Here is a 16714-nt window from a genome sequence, read left to right on the forward strand (position 1 = left end):
GGGCTTGAAAGGGGTAAAAAGAAAATTTCTAGTGAGATACAAATAAATTTTGCTAATAAATAAAAGACATAGTCCAAATGGCTAATTGCGATAGTCATGTTTGTGCTTGAAATAAAAAATATTTGTATCTCCGACGTCTACTAATAGTTTGAGTGCGGTGCTTCTCCATACTGGGTACATGGGGGAATCCATAGTTACGTCATTAGTGCTTGTCAGCCAATCAGCGCTCGCATAGATGGGTATTTCTCATTTTTTAAGCGGCATAGAAACACCAATGCGATTGTTCACAAGTGGAAAAAAGAGGTCTCGTTCACCAGATTGTCTTGTTTCTGGCAAATCTAAAAGGACTAAAACTGTGAATCAAAAATTTAGGAAAAAGTATAGTGCAAAATATCCGGTCATTGCATCAAAAGTCAGTGACAGTCATGCGTTTTGTACAGTATGTCACATCGATTTTTCTGTGGCGCATGGCGGGATAAACGATTGTTCCAGACATACAAAATTGGCATCTCACCAACGAAAGGTTGAGGCGAAGACAAAAACGATGCAGATAACGACATTTATGAGTAAGAATTCAGAATATGAAACCATATTTATGGTTCTGCATTTGCAGAAGTGATGTTCACAGTGTCATAAACATGATATAAACTAGTTCTTACACAAAGTCTTTTTCTGCTTACTGTTTGTGCATGTTTAATGTTGTTTTACCAGTGTTTGTTACTCTGAACTAAATAAAAGACAATTTCAAAAGAATTTTTTTAAATGTGCTTATTAACTACACAAAACACAGTCATAAATGAGCAATCTATAGCAGTAATAAATAATAATAGTTATAGTAATAAACAGCTTTGAGACATTGGTCAGGCCTAGTAGCCGCAAATTATAAAGGGCTTTGTCTATAATAATTACGCTCAGTCATTTGAAATAGTTGGCATGTCTGTATTTAACTAATAAAGTTACTTCTGTAACCAGACTTATTAAAACTGTACAACAATGTAAATAGATGCAGGACAAGCATAACCTAACCCTTCAACATATTTTAAACGTCCTTGATCTATGTTAGATTTTCTTTCCCCCCCAGATTTGCAAAAACATTCTGGACAACGATTGGGAGGTTAGACGCCCTTACCCACAGCTGCTTGGACCATACTGTTTTAAAGGGGACCAATGGGTCGGCTTTGACGATGAAATGATTATCACTGAAAAGGTAAGAAATCCAAAATAACGTGGTTTTGCTGTTTCCAAAATGATCTACTACTTGCTACGAATATTATGGGAAATATTATAATTTACACGATATAAAAATATGTTCTTAAATTTACTTATACAGGCACTATACATCAGGGAACAAGGTTTAGGGGGAGCTATGGTATGGACGCTTGATAATGACGATTTCAGGGGATTATGTGGTGAAAAAGAAAACCCTCTGGTGTCTGCATTGCGTATTGTTCTTCTTACTGGTTCTAAAGAACCCTCATTGAAGTCAATTGTTCAGAAAAAGATAGAAGAGCAGCAACTATTAGATAGTCGTCTTTCTCCCTCTAATCGATTCAGAAACGACGATAAAACTGATACTTCAGGCTTAAGAAGCGTACTACAGACACCAAAACCCCCAACTACCCCAGATCCAGGTGTTGATTTTGTATGCACAGAAGAAGGGTTCTTTAGAAATCCTAAAAGTTGCAAGAAATATTACTGGTGCTTAGATAGCGGCCCTGCGGAGCTAGGAATCCTTCCTAACAGCTTCACGTGTCCAGCTGGCTTATATTTCAATCAACGAACAGATTCTTGCGATTACTCTCGCAATGTGCGTTGTGAAGAAGAACGTGCCACTACGACAACAACACGTCGGCCATCACGTTTAACACAACGACCAGTTAGAATCTTTCGCCCACGTGTTCGTCCCAAAACAAGAACGACTACAACGACGACAACCACAACCACCACTACTACAACAGAAGCCCCACAAACACAAATTCCAACCACGGACAATTTGGCCGATCTTGTCCGACTTCTTCAGTCATTATTAACCTCTGAACAACCCAATAAAGAAACAACAACTACTACTACTACTGCTTCACCAAACGTATTTTCAACTTCTAAAACTCTTCCAGACTACGTTACTCCTCGAAGAATCCCGAGGATATATAAAAAAACAAAACCTGTAACCACTAAATCACCGTCAACATCTACTGAAACTGCTTCAAAGCCGCAACGTTTTCGTTACCGACGTCCCAATACTCATGTTTCTTTATTAACTGCTACAGACTTACCACATACTACCAGTGAACGAACTCCCCAATTAGTTAACCAGGTTCCTCGAAGGCCACAGTTTGAATCGGAACCAGACAGTGAAAAACTCTTTCAATATGTTGAACCAAACAGGCAACGTGTTAAAAATAAGTCAGGCACAGTAGAAGACAAGGGTGAGTCCTTATTTATTTATGAGGAACCAGACAGACCCCAGGCTTCATCACCACCACCAGAAGTAAAAACTGAGTCTTTATTTATCTATAAAAATCCTGAAAGAGCAACAGTTGTTGCACCCACGAATCCTCCTTCCAAAATTGAAGTCACGACTGAACACAAAGTTACCACTGTTGTAAACCCATTTAAGTATAGAAATCCTGCTCGATCATTTCCACTCAACATCTCGTTCACTAAAGAATTATCTAAAGAAGAAGAAGAAACTCGCCTACAACGATTAATATCACAGAATCGTAAGAATGATGGCAGTAGAGTAAGGGTCCGTGTTCGGATAAGGCCACTTACCACTTCTGAGGATGCGGTTTCTTCCCGCGTTAGCTCAATAGCTTTACCACAAGGTGAGGATTTGCCAGACTTCAAAACAGTTAGGCGAGCCACGCGCCGTCACTTACGGGTTCGTCCGCTCTCTTCGACTACTACCGAGATTCGAGGACCAGGAGTGACTGTAGCAGAAAGTAGTAAAGTGCTATGTATCCGTCAGGGTGTTCATCGACACCCGAAAGACTGCAACCAATTTATCGTGTGTGCCCCACAGTTGGAAGGTAAATTTACCAGCTTTCTTTATCACTGCCCACCAGAAAAGATTTTTGACGAATATTTGGGTAGGTGCATGTTCGGAAACAAGAACACTTGTGAGTTCACCATCTAGTCCGCTGATGACCTACTGATGTTTGAACCAAAAATATGTACATTTTTTCATACATGGAGACTCAGTAATGTATTACGTACAATGTAATATGAAGTAAAAAAAAACAATCTTTCTTTAGTTTTGACTAGTAAGATGAAAATAAAAATCAAACCACTCAGAAAAAGTACGTTTTTATAAAATTGATTTTAAACGATTTTGCTAGGCACTTTTATTTTAGTTTCAGTTATTAAATATTTGATAAAATTAAATTTTTATAACAAATGATCCGTGAATATAAAATAGTAATTTATAGTATTAATCTTTACCAACTCTAAAAATACGCACTAGTTACTGTTAATAGATGCAAAAAAGGTATGTTCCAGCCAAGTTTGCAACAGATCAAGACTTTAACAGGTTTTCCGTAAATTAAAAATATGATAAGAACAATGGTAAAATTTTTACAACAGTAACTTTCCTGGTGTGTCGCGGAATTGTTTATTGAAAAAAAAGAAATGGTTAAGTTGGAAAGTTTTAATCTTTCATGTTATAAACATAAGCAAAAATATTCCCACTCACAAGCTTTTATTAGATATATTCAGGTTTGAACATTTGTCTAGTGTGTATGACTAAGTCGGTGTTTACTTCCTATGTATACCTACAAATGCATTCTTCTCTTTGCCACAAATACTTGGGTCAGGTTTCAGCGGTATTTGTTTGTTTTTTACTTGATGCATTATTATCTCGGAAGATACTTGACAGCTCATGGATATTCTTCCGATTGTTTTTTTTTTTGTTCATATTTTTGGTTCTCGCTCCGTTTTGTTGAAGCATGGTTTGTCCATGGATAAATTAAATGTATTATTTCTAGAAGTAGAAAAGAAATTTGAAAACGAGACACTTATGTGAATATATTGCAAGATAGTAAGCCTAATTAAATGCCACACATTTTTGTTAGACATGTTTAAATTAGCATTAAAATATCTTGATTTAAACTCATTTGCAATTGATATTTTTGTTTACAGCCAATGTTAAATTTTCCGCGAAGTCATAAAAAATACAGAAACGAGAGTTATACATTTTGTGCTACAAACAGTTGCGCACTTGGCGGCCATTTTGTTGTCTTGCTTTTCAAAGATGATTACTCTTGCGTTTTTAACTACAAAATAATCGAGTAAAATGAATCCCACGAATAAGATATAGGGCTTAAGAAAATATCTTCTTGCCTAAAATACAACAATCAAAACATTTACTAAATATATTATTCTTAGAGGGCTGCATTTTCTAAAATAAAAACAATCTTTAGAAGATTGTCTACTTTTTCCCACAGATCTTTGTGTCCTTTTAATAAATATTTTTGGCGGATTGAAGATGGTTTACTGTCTTGTTTATTTCCATCACATTTCATAAGAGCAGAAATTTACATATAAAACTTGTATATTCCCTGTTAACTATATTTTTCTCTATAGAAATATAATTTGCTTATATTATCCTGTTTCTTTGATCACACTCCATGGAAACTTTCTGAAACTGACATTTGTAACCGTTATATGTATCAAAATTGTAACTATATGGGTAGAGAATGATACAAAACACAGTTGGGAAAGTTCAAAGGAAACGAGAAGCATTACCCAGAGGCTCTGTGTGTGAGTTTCAAAGCAAACCAACATTGGTTTCTATGCTTTTTGCACTACAGGGAATTAAACCCTAGATTTTAGAACTGCAAATCCATAGAATTAGTGTTCTTCCATCGGGAGACTTCTGTGAGATGAGTAACTTTAAAAAAGAAGTGTTAATTACTTTAAAATTGTGTGATTTTAAAACGATCTGTGATTAGAATTTCATATAATTCGACAATGAATAAGAACTATTCAACTGTATTATTCTTACGAAAACTTGAGCTAGAAAGTGATAATCTACTTTGTTTGGTTTAACCAATAGTTATTTATGTGCATACAATTTCACTCTGTAGTTTTATTGCTTTAAATCAGTCGTCTTTAACCCGAATGACAAAATGTGATCCACTTTTACTCTTAAATGAAGTTCTAGTAAATATTTTAGAATGATAGTTTGATCAAATTTTAGCGGTTTTTAGTGAATAATTTTGCACATGTGGATTATACTTATATCAAATATGACACTTATTTATAGGTTATATAGATATAACAGTTTACCAAATATGAAAAAAAGAACGGCAAAAGATGTGTTTTTATCAAATACAATTTCCGTACTTTCGATGAGAAAAAAAAGAAAAAGAAATTGAATCAAAATTGGATATTTTATACTCGTGTATTTCTTAATGGATTGCCTTGAAATTTGGTATGTGAAGTAAGGGTCTAGTAGCACATATCCACTGAAAGTACATGATAATTTCAATCACCACAGTTAATAATCCTCCTGTTAATAACACAGTGTTCTGCAGTGTGTTTTGGCTGCACGACACATTAACTTTTGTCTTGATGACAGTTTGATAAAATAAAACTTGTACTTTCAACATTCTGAAATAGTTCAATAAAAATCATGAATTAGAAACATTTTATATAGAAGTCATATCTTGTTAAGTATATGTTACGAAATACAATGCATTTCCAATTGAGAATTACATTTTATTTACAGTCGATTTTAGCAAATCAGCTTAAATGCTAGAGAAAACGGCACGGCATGGCCAGGTGGGTTAAGGCATTCGACTCGTAATCCGAGGTTCGCGGGTTCGAATCCCGGTCGCACCAAACATGCTCGCCCTTTCAGCCGTGGGGGCGTTATGTGACGGTCAATCCCACTATTCGTTGGTAAAAGAGTAGCTCAAGAGTTAGCAGTGGGTGGTGATGACTAGCTGCCTTCCCTCTAGTCCAGGGGTTCTTAACCAGGGGTACCCGCACCCCTAGGGGGTGCGAAGATGATTCCCAAGGGGTGCGAGGATGCCCATGAATAATTAAAGCAAATCTATATTTTTACATAAGAGTATGCTTTATATTTTTAGCTTTTTTTATATTTAAGTTTCCAGGGGGTGCGAGAAATGATTACTGATTTGAAAGGGGTGCAAACACTGAAAAAGGTTAAGAACCACTGCTCTTGTCTTACACTGCTTAATTAAGGACACCTAGTGCATATAGCCCTTGAGGAGCTTTGCGTGAAATTCAAAAACAAACTAATAAATTTAGTTAACTAATATTTTTCTTTCATTCCACAAAGCATTTTAAGCAACATAATTAAACTATATAGTTTAAGTAAGTGTCATAATTTTTTGGAAAGTGGTACAAAAGTTATGATCTTGTTTGCAACTAAGTGTAAAGCTACACAATGAGCTATCTGTGCTCTATCCACCATGGGTATAGAAACCTCAGTTTCTATTATTGTAAATACTGCTGTAGAACTTGGGTGGCTGCAAAGTGCAAACCTTCAATACGCTATTGTTAGTTGTGAATAACTTTGTTTTTACAAAAGAAGTTTGCCATTAATAGAACAAATGATCACATTAAAAATATATATAATTTGAGCTTATTCTGCCAATGTTCTTTGCCCTCAAAATCAAGGTTTTTAAATTTATAGCAATGACTCTGTAATAAGCTTCCATTGTTACATTTCTAACATAGGAAAAACATACTAAGTGTTAGGGATACAGCAACTACGGAGCTACTTGTACAAATACCAATAATTAATAAATACTCTTAGTTTCTTTGTTAACTAGATAAAATTAAATTATTCAGGTATTTACAATAAAAAAATAACAAGTTTAAAGCTTCACATTTCTTTTTTTTTCTCTCACTATCAAAATACATTAAGCAGTGAGCAAGATACACTATTTAATTCTACTCTCAATATTACTGTTTGCATTAGTTTAAAAATCCACATCCAATATACTTTTGGATTTAACATTGTAAAAAAACAAAAAACATTTAAAGTTAGAAACAAGTGTGCTTTATAGTTAAGAAAAATTAACTTTGGTACCAACAGTTGCAGGGACTTGAAATGTGAAGCAGCAGTTTTGTAACAAAAGTTAGTGATTATATTACTGCAAATTATTCTTTGCAATAGGTAGTACTATGAATAATACAGAAATGAATATTAGCCCAGTCAAATATCTAATAAAACCTACATATAATTCAGGAAGCTACACAAAAAATATTCAAAGTTCCTGTTTGAAACTAAAGTGTAGAAACCTTTAGTTCAGCTAAAAGATTTACTCGATTTAGCTATTTTAAATGACTTTGGTATTTCCATAAAATTAGGTTTTTTTGTGTAATAAATTATTAGAAAATATAGTATACATCAACAAAGAATTATTTATTTAATCATTTTAACATGTTCCAAAATTTGGTAAATCAACTGACTTTAAGGGTTGCTGAACTTGTGTGTATATAGATACATATTATAGTGTTTCTATAACTCACACAATCATCAGTACGTATTTAGAGAAACATTCTATAGGACAGGGGTAGAAACTTTCTCCATAAACTTAATAGTTCTCCACCCTTGGAAGGTTGGTTTCCAAACACAAAGGTTTCATTTCCAGATTTCCATTTTTGGTATGCAAAGTTAAGTACCCTTAAAAATGGACCATGATAAATATACTTGGATAAACTAACTCTTGAGGGATATACAACCAGACCATGTTCATAAAGTACAATGCGTTTGGCATTTCAATGTCCCTCTCTACACATTAGTCACCAAAAAATATTAAAGAAAACCTCTATTTATTTGTAAAATGATTCTGATAATATTAAAACAAAACATGAAACTTTATACCTGTACTTTCCTGATGGAAACTTTTGAAATGTAGGGTTAACCCCAATCCAAATACCAAAACAAGATGTATTCTCATTTCAAGTTCTTATAATGAAAACCTTAATTTTTTTACAACAAACCAATCAATTTCTATCTTTAAATAATGGAATAAAAAATTTAGGAAAAGTCAGAAGAAAATGGTTGTCCTAAGAAGCACCTGAAAATATGTAACTGTGTTTTGAAGAAATAAAATCTAAAAACTCAATTTGTCTTTCAAATTTCCAGGGTCCAAAACAAATGTCTGAAAGTCACAACAAGTGATGAAAAACAAAGTACTACATTGTATTAAGAAAAGTACTTTTCTCAAAAGACATTAAAGCTAAACAATTCACACAACTTTTTTATACCTTTTTTATTCATTGATTTCTGGAAAATATTTGTTTTACTAAATGGATAAACGTATTCAATATTTTTTTGTAATTAATTAATTAAGAACTATTTGCAGTTAAAAGATTTCATCTTTCTAGCATTTTAAAGTACCAACTCTAATTTCTATCACATTCTGAGTAACTGGAAATTACAAACAAAACACAGCTGTAGCAAAACCAAGAAAAAACTTGTACAGTAGTTTTTTAGACAAGATGAACAAAAGAAATGTTTGCAGCAAAAACAACTAACAATAATTGTGAAAATCAGTTTTCAAATTACCAAGCTGTACATACTTTTGAGAACTTTAATGGACTGCATCTACCTGTTAAACAAAAAGAGAATGATATTTTGGCTTTTACAGTATGACATACTTTCAAACTTGAATTGCACCTCAACATAAAAGCTGAAATTTTGTCTCCTTTCCATTGACTAGGCATTGGTCCATTAACATTCTCAAACCTATTACATATACTCTACCTAATGTTCTTCTAGAACAATACAAACTTCTGATTTGAACAACTCTAATCAATGAAATGGAATAAAAATAAACAAGTCATATCCAGTCTGTATTTAAAAAGTTGCATGGCATTACAAAATACAATGACATTAAACACTTGTACAGATAATGTATGTTACTTTTTTCTTGCTTGCCATATTACAGTTTCATAAAAAAACACTGCTTGTGCAGTATTTTGCTTAAAATTATGCACATGTTGCATTTAGTTTTTCTTAAGTCACTGTTATAAAATGTGGGACTGAACAAACCTGAGAAAATAAGATAACATTAATAAATGAAAAGAAGTTTCAAGTGCAATGAAAATAAATGTTCAGATAATTTGTCTGTCCTGCAGAAATTCAACACTTTGAAAGCACACAGAAGTATCCACAGAAACTGTTTAGAACGAATAAAGTTCTGCTTGTAAAGGAATCCAACAAGAGCCACGATCAGGATAGACACATCCTACTGGTAAAAAATCTAAGCTGGTAACTTCAATGCTTTTCCTTTTATTACTGAAAAAGATAAAGGAACACAATTGATGCTGAATTGGTCTGATAATAAACTAAAAGTTGTATACCATACAATCTTCCAAATGTTTGTGGGTAAAACAAATGCTAAAGCAATTTGCAAATGTAAAAGATTTCTATACATTTATGTATACATGTTTTGTCAGTTTAGAAAACAATAAATTTAAAGTTATTTTGAATGGATCATGAATGGTATATTAATTTCCATTAAATTTTCTTTTAATGTGATGCATATCTCACGTCGGCAAAATTTCACAACATATATTGCAAATTTCTGTGGAATTTGAACACTGAATTAGGGCATTTAGTACTAAAATAAAACAAAAATACATTCAAGGGTGATTTAATTTTTTGAGGAATAAATACTCAAACTTTTACGATTGTTTGAAAATTGCAACTTCAACTACCTTTTTACAGAAAGTTGCACCTTTTTCCAAACCACCTTTATTTCCTTGTTTTTCTGCTTTTTCCTTTATCAAAATAAATGCAAATAAATGATAATGCTTATGGTTTTGTTGGGTTTTTTTTTTGCATGAATGTTGACCTTCAAGCAAGTACAGATTTCATAATGAAACGCCTGCTTGCCTTTCCTTCCTTTTCTGTTTGTTTTAGCTGACCTTGCATTTTATTTCCTTCTCATCAAGGAAGTCTTTGATGAAGTTTCCATCCTTTATCATCTCATATCTTTCTTATAGAATATTAGTGGAATATGGTAGAATTTCATTAGGTTCAAGAAGACCCCAAATTTACATCTGTTACATTAAACATCTCTGTTTAACTAATATCATACTAATGATGTATCTACTCCTAGTCCAAGACAAATATTTCTATTTAACAGCTTCAATATATAAGCAGTTGCAAAATTCATAACCTACAATGGTTAAACCATATAAAGTAACAGTTAGAAATTATCCGTTACTGTGCTGTTCCTCAGTATTATCTCAACAATCACACAGAACTACCCAATTTTAAAATTAAAGGAGCAATTACTTCATGAATCCAAAATTAATAATTAACGAATGTATCTTTAATGTTAGAAAAATGCATCATATTTTTTAATAAAAAACCTGTTCAAAGCAATATGCTGAACCTTCTTAAAATTAAAATAATTTATTCTGAACATTCACTTTTATCATTATTGTTTGAAACTATATCATTTAAAGTTTCCCTTTTTGTATAACAATTAGATAACCAAAACACTTAGCAAAACAACAACAAAAAACAAACAGTATTACAGTTAGGAGTAACAAGAATGGTACATTATTGATATGCATCTTGATCCATTTTCATCTACAAGGTAAACACTCACCTCTTGTAATATATAAATAAAAGAAGTCACAGTATAGAACAGTCTGGACAACTCCGGCCACTATAGCAATAAGATCATAGAATCCTTCAAAATAGTATCTATAGACCCAATTAAGAATGTAGAGTGCACGGTAAGAACCAAGACAAAATAAATAATGTGAAGTGATTGTTTCTGCTTCTCCTGTTTTCGAAACCATGAACAACTGAGGCAGAATAGCAACAGATTCAAGGTAAATGGAAATTGTCCACAGGACCTATGTGAAACAAGTCTGATTATTTTTGTTGGGAAGACTCAAAAATTCATAGAAACTACTTTTGAAACAAGAACAAATTTAAGTACACATTATTGCCACGTATACAGACATTATGCATTGTTACCTTTAGCTTTTACAACAGTTCCAAAGAATATGATATTTTTAAAGAAGATGACCTTAAGTCAGCAAGCTATATACAATGTAAATCAATGTGTTTCAAGTATATGCAATTCAATAAACTCAAAGTTACAAACATTATACTCTTTACAAAAAGTAATTGTTTAAACAAACTAAGACACATTATACCTCAAGTGGAGTAAATTCATGATTAACCACAAGACCCAAAATGATAACAGGGATAAGAAGGAACTCTATGCGGAAAGTGTCGTGGTTACGATCATACGTAGCTTTGAATTTCACATACATCAAGTAGATGGTGGCAAATGATGTAGCAATGAAGAAAATTTTCATGGCAGAGTTATATACGGAGATAAAATTTGTAAACAGATCCAGGTATCGAGTAGTGTAGACAAGAGCAAACAAAATCTGGCTCTTTCCAGAAATACCTGAAAGAAAAAAAGAGAAAAAAAACAAAGTTTAAAGTCTTCATGGATATATATGTCAACCAAGGTTTCAAATACTAGTCTTTTGGCTACTGATTTCACTTATTTACTGAACAAGACTTCAAATATTCATGCACTGATATTTCATAACACTTTGTGCGAGATAAAAAAACAACTGTTTCCTTCTGAAGATTACAAATCAAACTACTACACAAAATGTTTGCAAATGTAAAAGCTTATTTAATTGGAATTTAGAAATCTGTAAAGAATGGTTCCACAGAGAAATGGTACATTAGTTGTTTTGTTTTTTTTTTTTATAAAGAAAACAAAATATGCATTTCATTTCCAGTGTCAAACACCACTCACACCAACTAGTTACTTTGTCTCTAATATTTTGGATCAATCTCACCACGACCAGATTCTTTATTACCTGCAAGATTTATCAAGATCTGATTTTGTTTAATAATATCACATATGTAATAAACAGCTTTAACAACCATCTTATTACCATTATCTTTACTGACATAACAAGCAAAAGAATTTTCCAACAATCAAGCCAACTTAAATGACTTGACGATAAATTACTTTTCTGCTGTATATCAAAAGCCAGAAAAAAAACAAAAAACAGACACTCAAGTTTAGTATGTTCATCAAAAACTACTCTGAATGCATTCCTTACATGCAAGAAGCCAACAGTGTCTGCTACCAGCCTTTAAAATAAAGACTAAGTTTAACAAATTTCTAGATAAAATGCCCGAAATATTAATTTTAACAAAATGTTTCATGCAAAGGCACTATTATAATTAAGTCCTATAGAACTTAATATGGGTGTACATTTCAAACTTAATTTTGTTTTGAATTTCACACAAAGATACACAAGGGCTATTTGCACTCAAACTTAGTTCCCACATCCTGCTTAACAACTGAATAGAATGGCTAGGGCTCAACACATTGTACACAGCAAATCAACAGCATCCAAAACTCAACCTCCAAGAACTGACATCCATGCAGGGTCCAGGAGAGCAAATCATAACTTCACTTAAAGTTCAACTGAACTGAGTGAGAAATCACAACACCAATCTGTGAATGGGGCACATATGAGAAGAGTGAAATAACATACATATATATTCCACTCAAATCAAACTGGCTGGATCCAGCTCAAAATGCAGTAACATCCTTTTCATAACATTGAGTATTAGTGCATAAAAAATCACTGAAACCAACAAGTGCAACTAGGTATGCCATGTGTGTGGGTTCAAAAAAAAAAAAAGAGAGATTGACTATTTGATGGTTAACACAAAGCTACACAATGAGCTTACTGTGCTCTGCTCACCAAAGGTACTAAAGCCTGGTTTATAACACTGTAAACCTTCAGACATACTGCAATGCCACTTATAGATGCTAGAAAGGTAACAAACATGAGTGGCATATGTATGAGATGTGGTGTTTTGAAGAAAAAATGTAATTAACCTACTTTATGACATACCACTAAGATGAATTACAAGTAATCCTAAAATAACACTCATGTTAAGTCTAAAGTTTTAGAACAAAAGATAAAACTAAGCTCTAATTTCAAACCTGAACATGACTATGAGTATTCACCAATCTAACTATGTTACTGAACCCAAATAATTTCAAGTAATAAATTATACTAACAGTAAAAATATTCAAAACTTAACAGTATAATGCTTTATCTTTCAAGTCACCAGACCATATTTTAAAATGTTTAGGTCCAAACTTAAGCTGAGATCTGATGAAAGTCAGCTCATTGGACAATCAATTTCCCAACAGAGTAAAGCGGAAGTTCCCCAATCAAGAACCACTGCCTGAAGCCTGTGTAAATGTGCTGATACAAGATACAACCTCTAAAAAAGTGGTAACTTAGAGTTTTAAATTCATATTTCAAAATGAAGAACCATAAAGAAAAAGTAGAAATATTTGTAATGAAGTACCAAGCTCCATAACTGGGTAGAAATATAAAATAATTCCACTTTGAAATAAGTTACAATATCACTATTGCATAATAAATAAGCAACTTCTCTTAATAAATTTATATTAAGGAAAAAACAAAACTTGAAGAGAACACAAAACTAAATGTCAGAACATGAGAACCAGTAGTAACAATTAGGTAGAACAGCACAGAGAGAGTCAAGTGGGCATGTGGCACTACTATTTCTGAAGGTTTGTCACAGAATAATTTACAACAAAGAATCAGTTAAACTCTGTGAATTGAGGGGTACATGGGAGTGAAGGACTTTTGACACATTAAAATATTTTTTGCAAATAGATGGCAGCACTAAGCAACAGCTTTATAAGTGAGCAGAAGATTCATTGGTTAATCCACCAAGGATATAAATCAAGTGCTGCAAGTAAAATAATACAGCTTAATAATTGTGGAATTTGTGAAATTGTTTTAAATATCCTGTTGGTTCAACTTAAGGAGACATACACATTATGTGATACCAGAAAGTTTACTGTATGGCTTTGTTTATACAAATTTAAGGGCTAAAAAGAATTATAAATGGTTTAAAGTTTTGTTTGTGTGTTTTCAAACAGCATCTGCTTCTGTATCCAATGAAACCACCCAAACCAAAGAGAGCTATCCTTTGATTAACTACTGATCCTTGCTGGCTCAGCCAATTTGAACAGACAACATTTAACATTTGCTTACTGGTTGTTTGTAAACGGCAGAAGAAAGTTTCAGCAATCATCTCAAATTTTTAAAGGCAATTTACAACTTGTAGGATTGAAGTTCCCTAAAAATAAACCATGCAAACTTAGTGTATTAATACCATAACCATTTTTCATTTGTTGTTTGGTATACTTATTTATTTTCAATTGTACCTTCACATTCACATACTTCCATGGATGAGAATATAATTCTCTGGGAAAATATTTTAAGAAATAAAAGTGTGTGAAAGTGCACTCTTTTATTTATGGCTTGAAAATAACAATAAATGAAGAATTACAGAAATATCTATATGGATAATAGTAATATCATAAACACTGCTACAATGCAGCATGTATTTAATATGGTATAGACTTGACTCTGGTTTACAAACACATCTTTCCCAAAAGTACTTTAACAGCATGAGCACAACTAATAGAATTGCTACATGATTATCTACCATTACATTACTGATAAATCTAGCAACATGCTCTATTAAATATATATGTCAAAGTAAAAGATTTGCTTGTAAGCAAGCAAACCTTACAGGTTACTTTTACATTATTACTCCTATAATAAGTTTTGTAAAAGCAGATGACATACTTATTAATATTCAACTTAGATGATTAATGAAACTTTTTACATGCAATTTTAACATAATGTCAATATTTATGGAGAATTATAATACAACAAATATTTGTACAATTAGAGATGCCTGCTCGCTGACAAGTTTCTTAACAGCCAGGAACTTGTTTTGACATTTTTACATAGCAGAAACCGGCATATCATTCAATATTAAATGAAAAGTAAGCTTATACAAATATCTAATACAAAATATGCATCCCAAAACCTAACCAGGTATATATCTATAAACAGTTACCAAATGAAGTTTAAAATAGAATAAATGATTTACATTCATTTTTGAAATAAAAGTTGGAACTTGTTTGACTAACTGTGACAGACTACTGACAAATGTAAAATAATATATCCTTAAAAATTAACTACTCTATATTCTATAAAGTTCATAAAACTGTTAAGCAGACAAATTTTAAATGAATATGATGCATACTTGAAAATTTTAAAACAAAATACAATAAATGTGGTGAAAGCATAATTTAAACAAATCTCTCTTACCACAAAATTTTCAAAAAATTGTGTAAAATATAATATACACCTTACCTCATCAACAATGCTAATTAACATCTTGGAATTCCAAATTTAAAGACAAATTACAGTTTCATTAACACATTCTCATGCAACTCATTCACAGACATCACCACCATTTCTCTACAGCAGGAATGAATGTTTACTCAGTTACATGCATTGTTAAACTCATCCATGTTTAACTTTTAGGCTAATGTTGACAGAGATAACTGCAAAAATATTCATTCAACTACAAGTATATTTCATGAAAATAACAAGAATTCAGATTAGTAAAACCTTCCTTCCTTATTACAATACCCTGATTTACTAGTTGCAAGTTGTTCTGCTCTTTGACATCACTTTGGGTTTAGCACATTGTTGTGTACAATGGATGTTGCTGGCTGAAAGGAGGAAACTACTTCTTTATTAAAAAGATTCTGATTACTTGGCAAGTTTGACAAACAAATGACAAATGGCTTTTCATTACAAAAAATGTAAAGTACATGGGATATAATAATCAGAATTACGAGTGTAATTTGATGGAAGTATCTTTAACAGTGCTGTGAAAGATAGGGATATTGATGTTCTGGTTCACTAGTCTCTTAAACCATTCAGGACCAAATTTGAAGCAGTGTGTTCAGTCTTGGTATCTTTACCTTAAGAAGGACATTGAATTCTTGGAAAGTATTCTGGGTAGGGCTACTACTACAAGGATGACCCCTGGGATAAAAAGGTTGTCATACAATAACAGATTGAAATCTCTAAAATTTTCTCTTGAAAAATAAGAACTGGAGATACTTAAGGTGTTTAAGACCATTAATCCTTAAGGGAATTGCTAGTGCTAATGCATCATCTTTTAATGGTAGGACTTGAGATACAAATACAAATTTTTGCAGAAATAATCTTTACTTCAGCCAAGAAAGTTTTATTTTTCTAACACTAACGGGATGGTTGATCTACAAAATGGTTTACCTTCATATCTAGCGGATATAATTAATTCAAAATAGTTAAAAATTTAACTTAAATGGAATTGGGATGCTTAATAAATATTTGGACGATAAGGACTAGCTTTGAGCGTTTTACTTTCAAAGTGTTATTTAGTTAATATGACCCACATGTCCTTTATTGTTCTGACCTTTCCGCATAATAAGCATGCCAAGTCTCAACCTATGCATCAAGCTACCCAACAAATAAGAAATTAAATTTCTCCGTTTCAAGTTCGATAACCGGCGATTAGGCTTAATTAAAACACCACAATTTTTGACTAAGGACAACATAGTCTATTATAACACATCGTACCTGCACAAGACCTTGTTTTCCATATTTTCACCAACAATATTAGAATAGCCAAAAGATGAGATAAGTCTCCTGTAAGACGAAAAACATTCATTATGAAACAGACTAAATGAAATATTTTCTACAACAACTCAGTGAACTCTTCACTTAACTGACGTGGCTAATGCATGTCAACTCCCACTGAGGGCAT

The 16714-nt window shown here is 32.4% G+C and overlaps 2 protein-coding genes across 3 annotated transcripts in view; one reads left to right on the forward strand and one right to left on the reverse strand.

Moving 5' to 3' along the window:
* LOC143240635 (uncharacterized) overlaps positions 1–4477 on the forward strand; it is a 32448-nt gene extending 27971 nt beyond the window's left edge. For both annotated transcript variants that reach the window (XM_076483388.1, XM_076483389.1), the window contains exons 9-10: positions 1082–1207; positions 1331–4477. In XM_076483388.1, coding sequence (XP_076339503.1) covers positions 1082–1207; positions 1331–3136 — 1932 coding nt within the window. In that variant the 3' untranslated portion in view covers positions 3137–4477. The remainder of the gene's footprint in view (positions 1–1081; positions 1208–1330) is intronic.
* A 2902-nt stretch (positions 4478–7379) lies between these two features.
* On the reverse strand, positions 7380–16712 carry LOC143240636 (ER lumen protein-retaining receptor 2-like). The gene is made up of 4 exons (XM_076483390.1): positions 16528–16712; positions 11161–11420; positions 10602–10854; positions 7380–9277 (listed from the first exon to the last, which is right to left on the reverse strand). Exons 1-4 carry the CDS (start codon positions 16616–16618, stop codon positions 9243–9245), a joined length of 639 nt encoding a protein of 212 aa, XP_076339505.1. The 5' UTR covers positions 16619–16712; the 3' UTR covers positions 7380–9242.
* Positions 16713–16714: the final 2 nt, after the last annotated feature.

Source organism: Tachypleus tridentatus, chromosome 13 (assembly GCF_004210375.1).
Source record: "Tachypleus tridentatus isolate NWPU-2018 chromosome 13, ASM421037v1, whole genome shotgun sequence".
Classification (NCBI taxonomy): Eukaryota; Metazoa; Arthropoda; class Merostomata; order Xiphosura; family Limulidae; genus Tachypleus; species Tachypleus tridentatus.

Excerpts from the sequence above, each read along its gene's own strand:
- LOC143240636 (XM_076483390.1), bottom strand. The coding sequence starts at position 16,618 with ATGAATGTTTTTCGTCTTACAGGAGACTTATCTCATCTTTTGGCTATT. Across the intron at positions 11,421-16,527 it reads GAAAACAAGGTCTTGTGCAG|GTATTTCTGGAAAGAGCCAG; the intron begins GTACGATGTGTT and ends TTTTTCTTTCAG. Across the intron at positions 10,855-11,160 it reads ATGAATTTACTCCACTTGAG|GTCCTGTGGACAATTTCCAT; the intron begins GTATAATGTGTC and ends TGTTTCACATAG.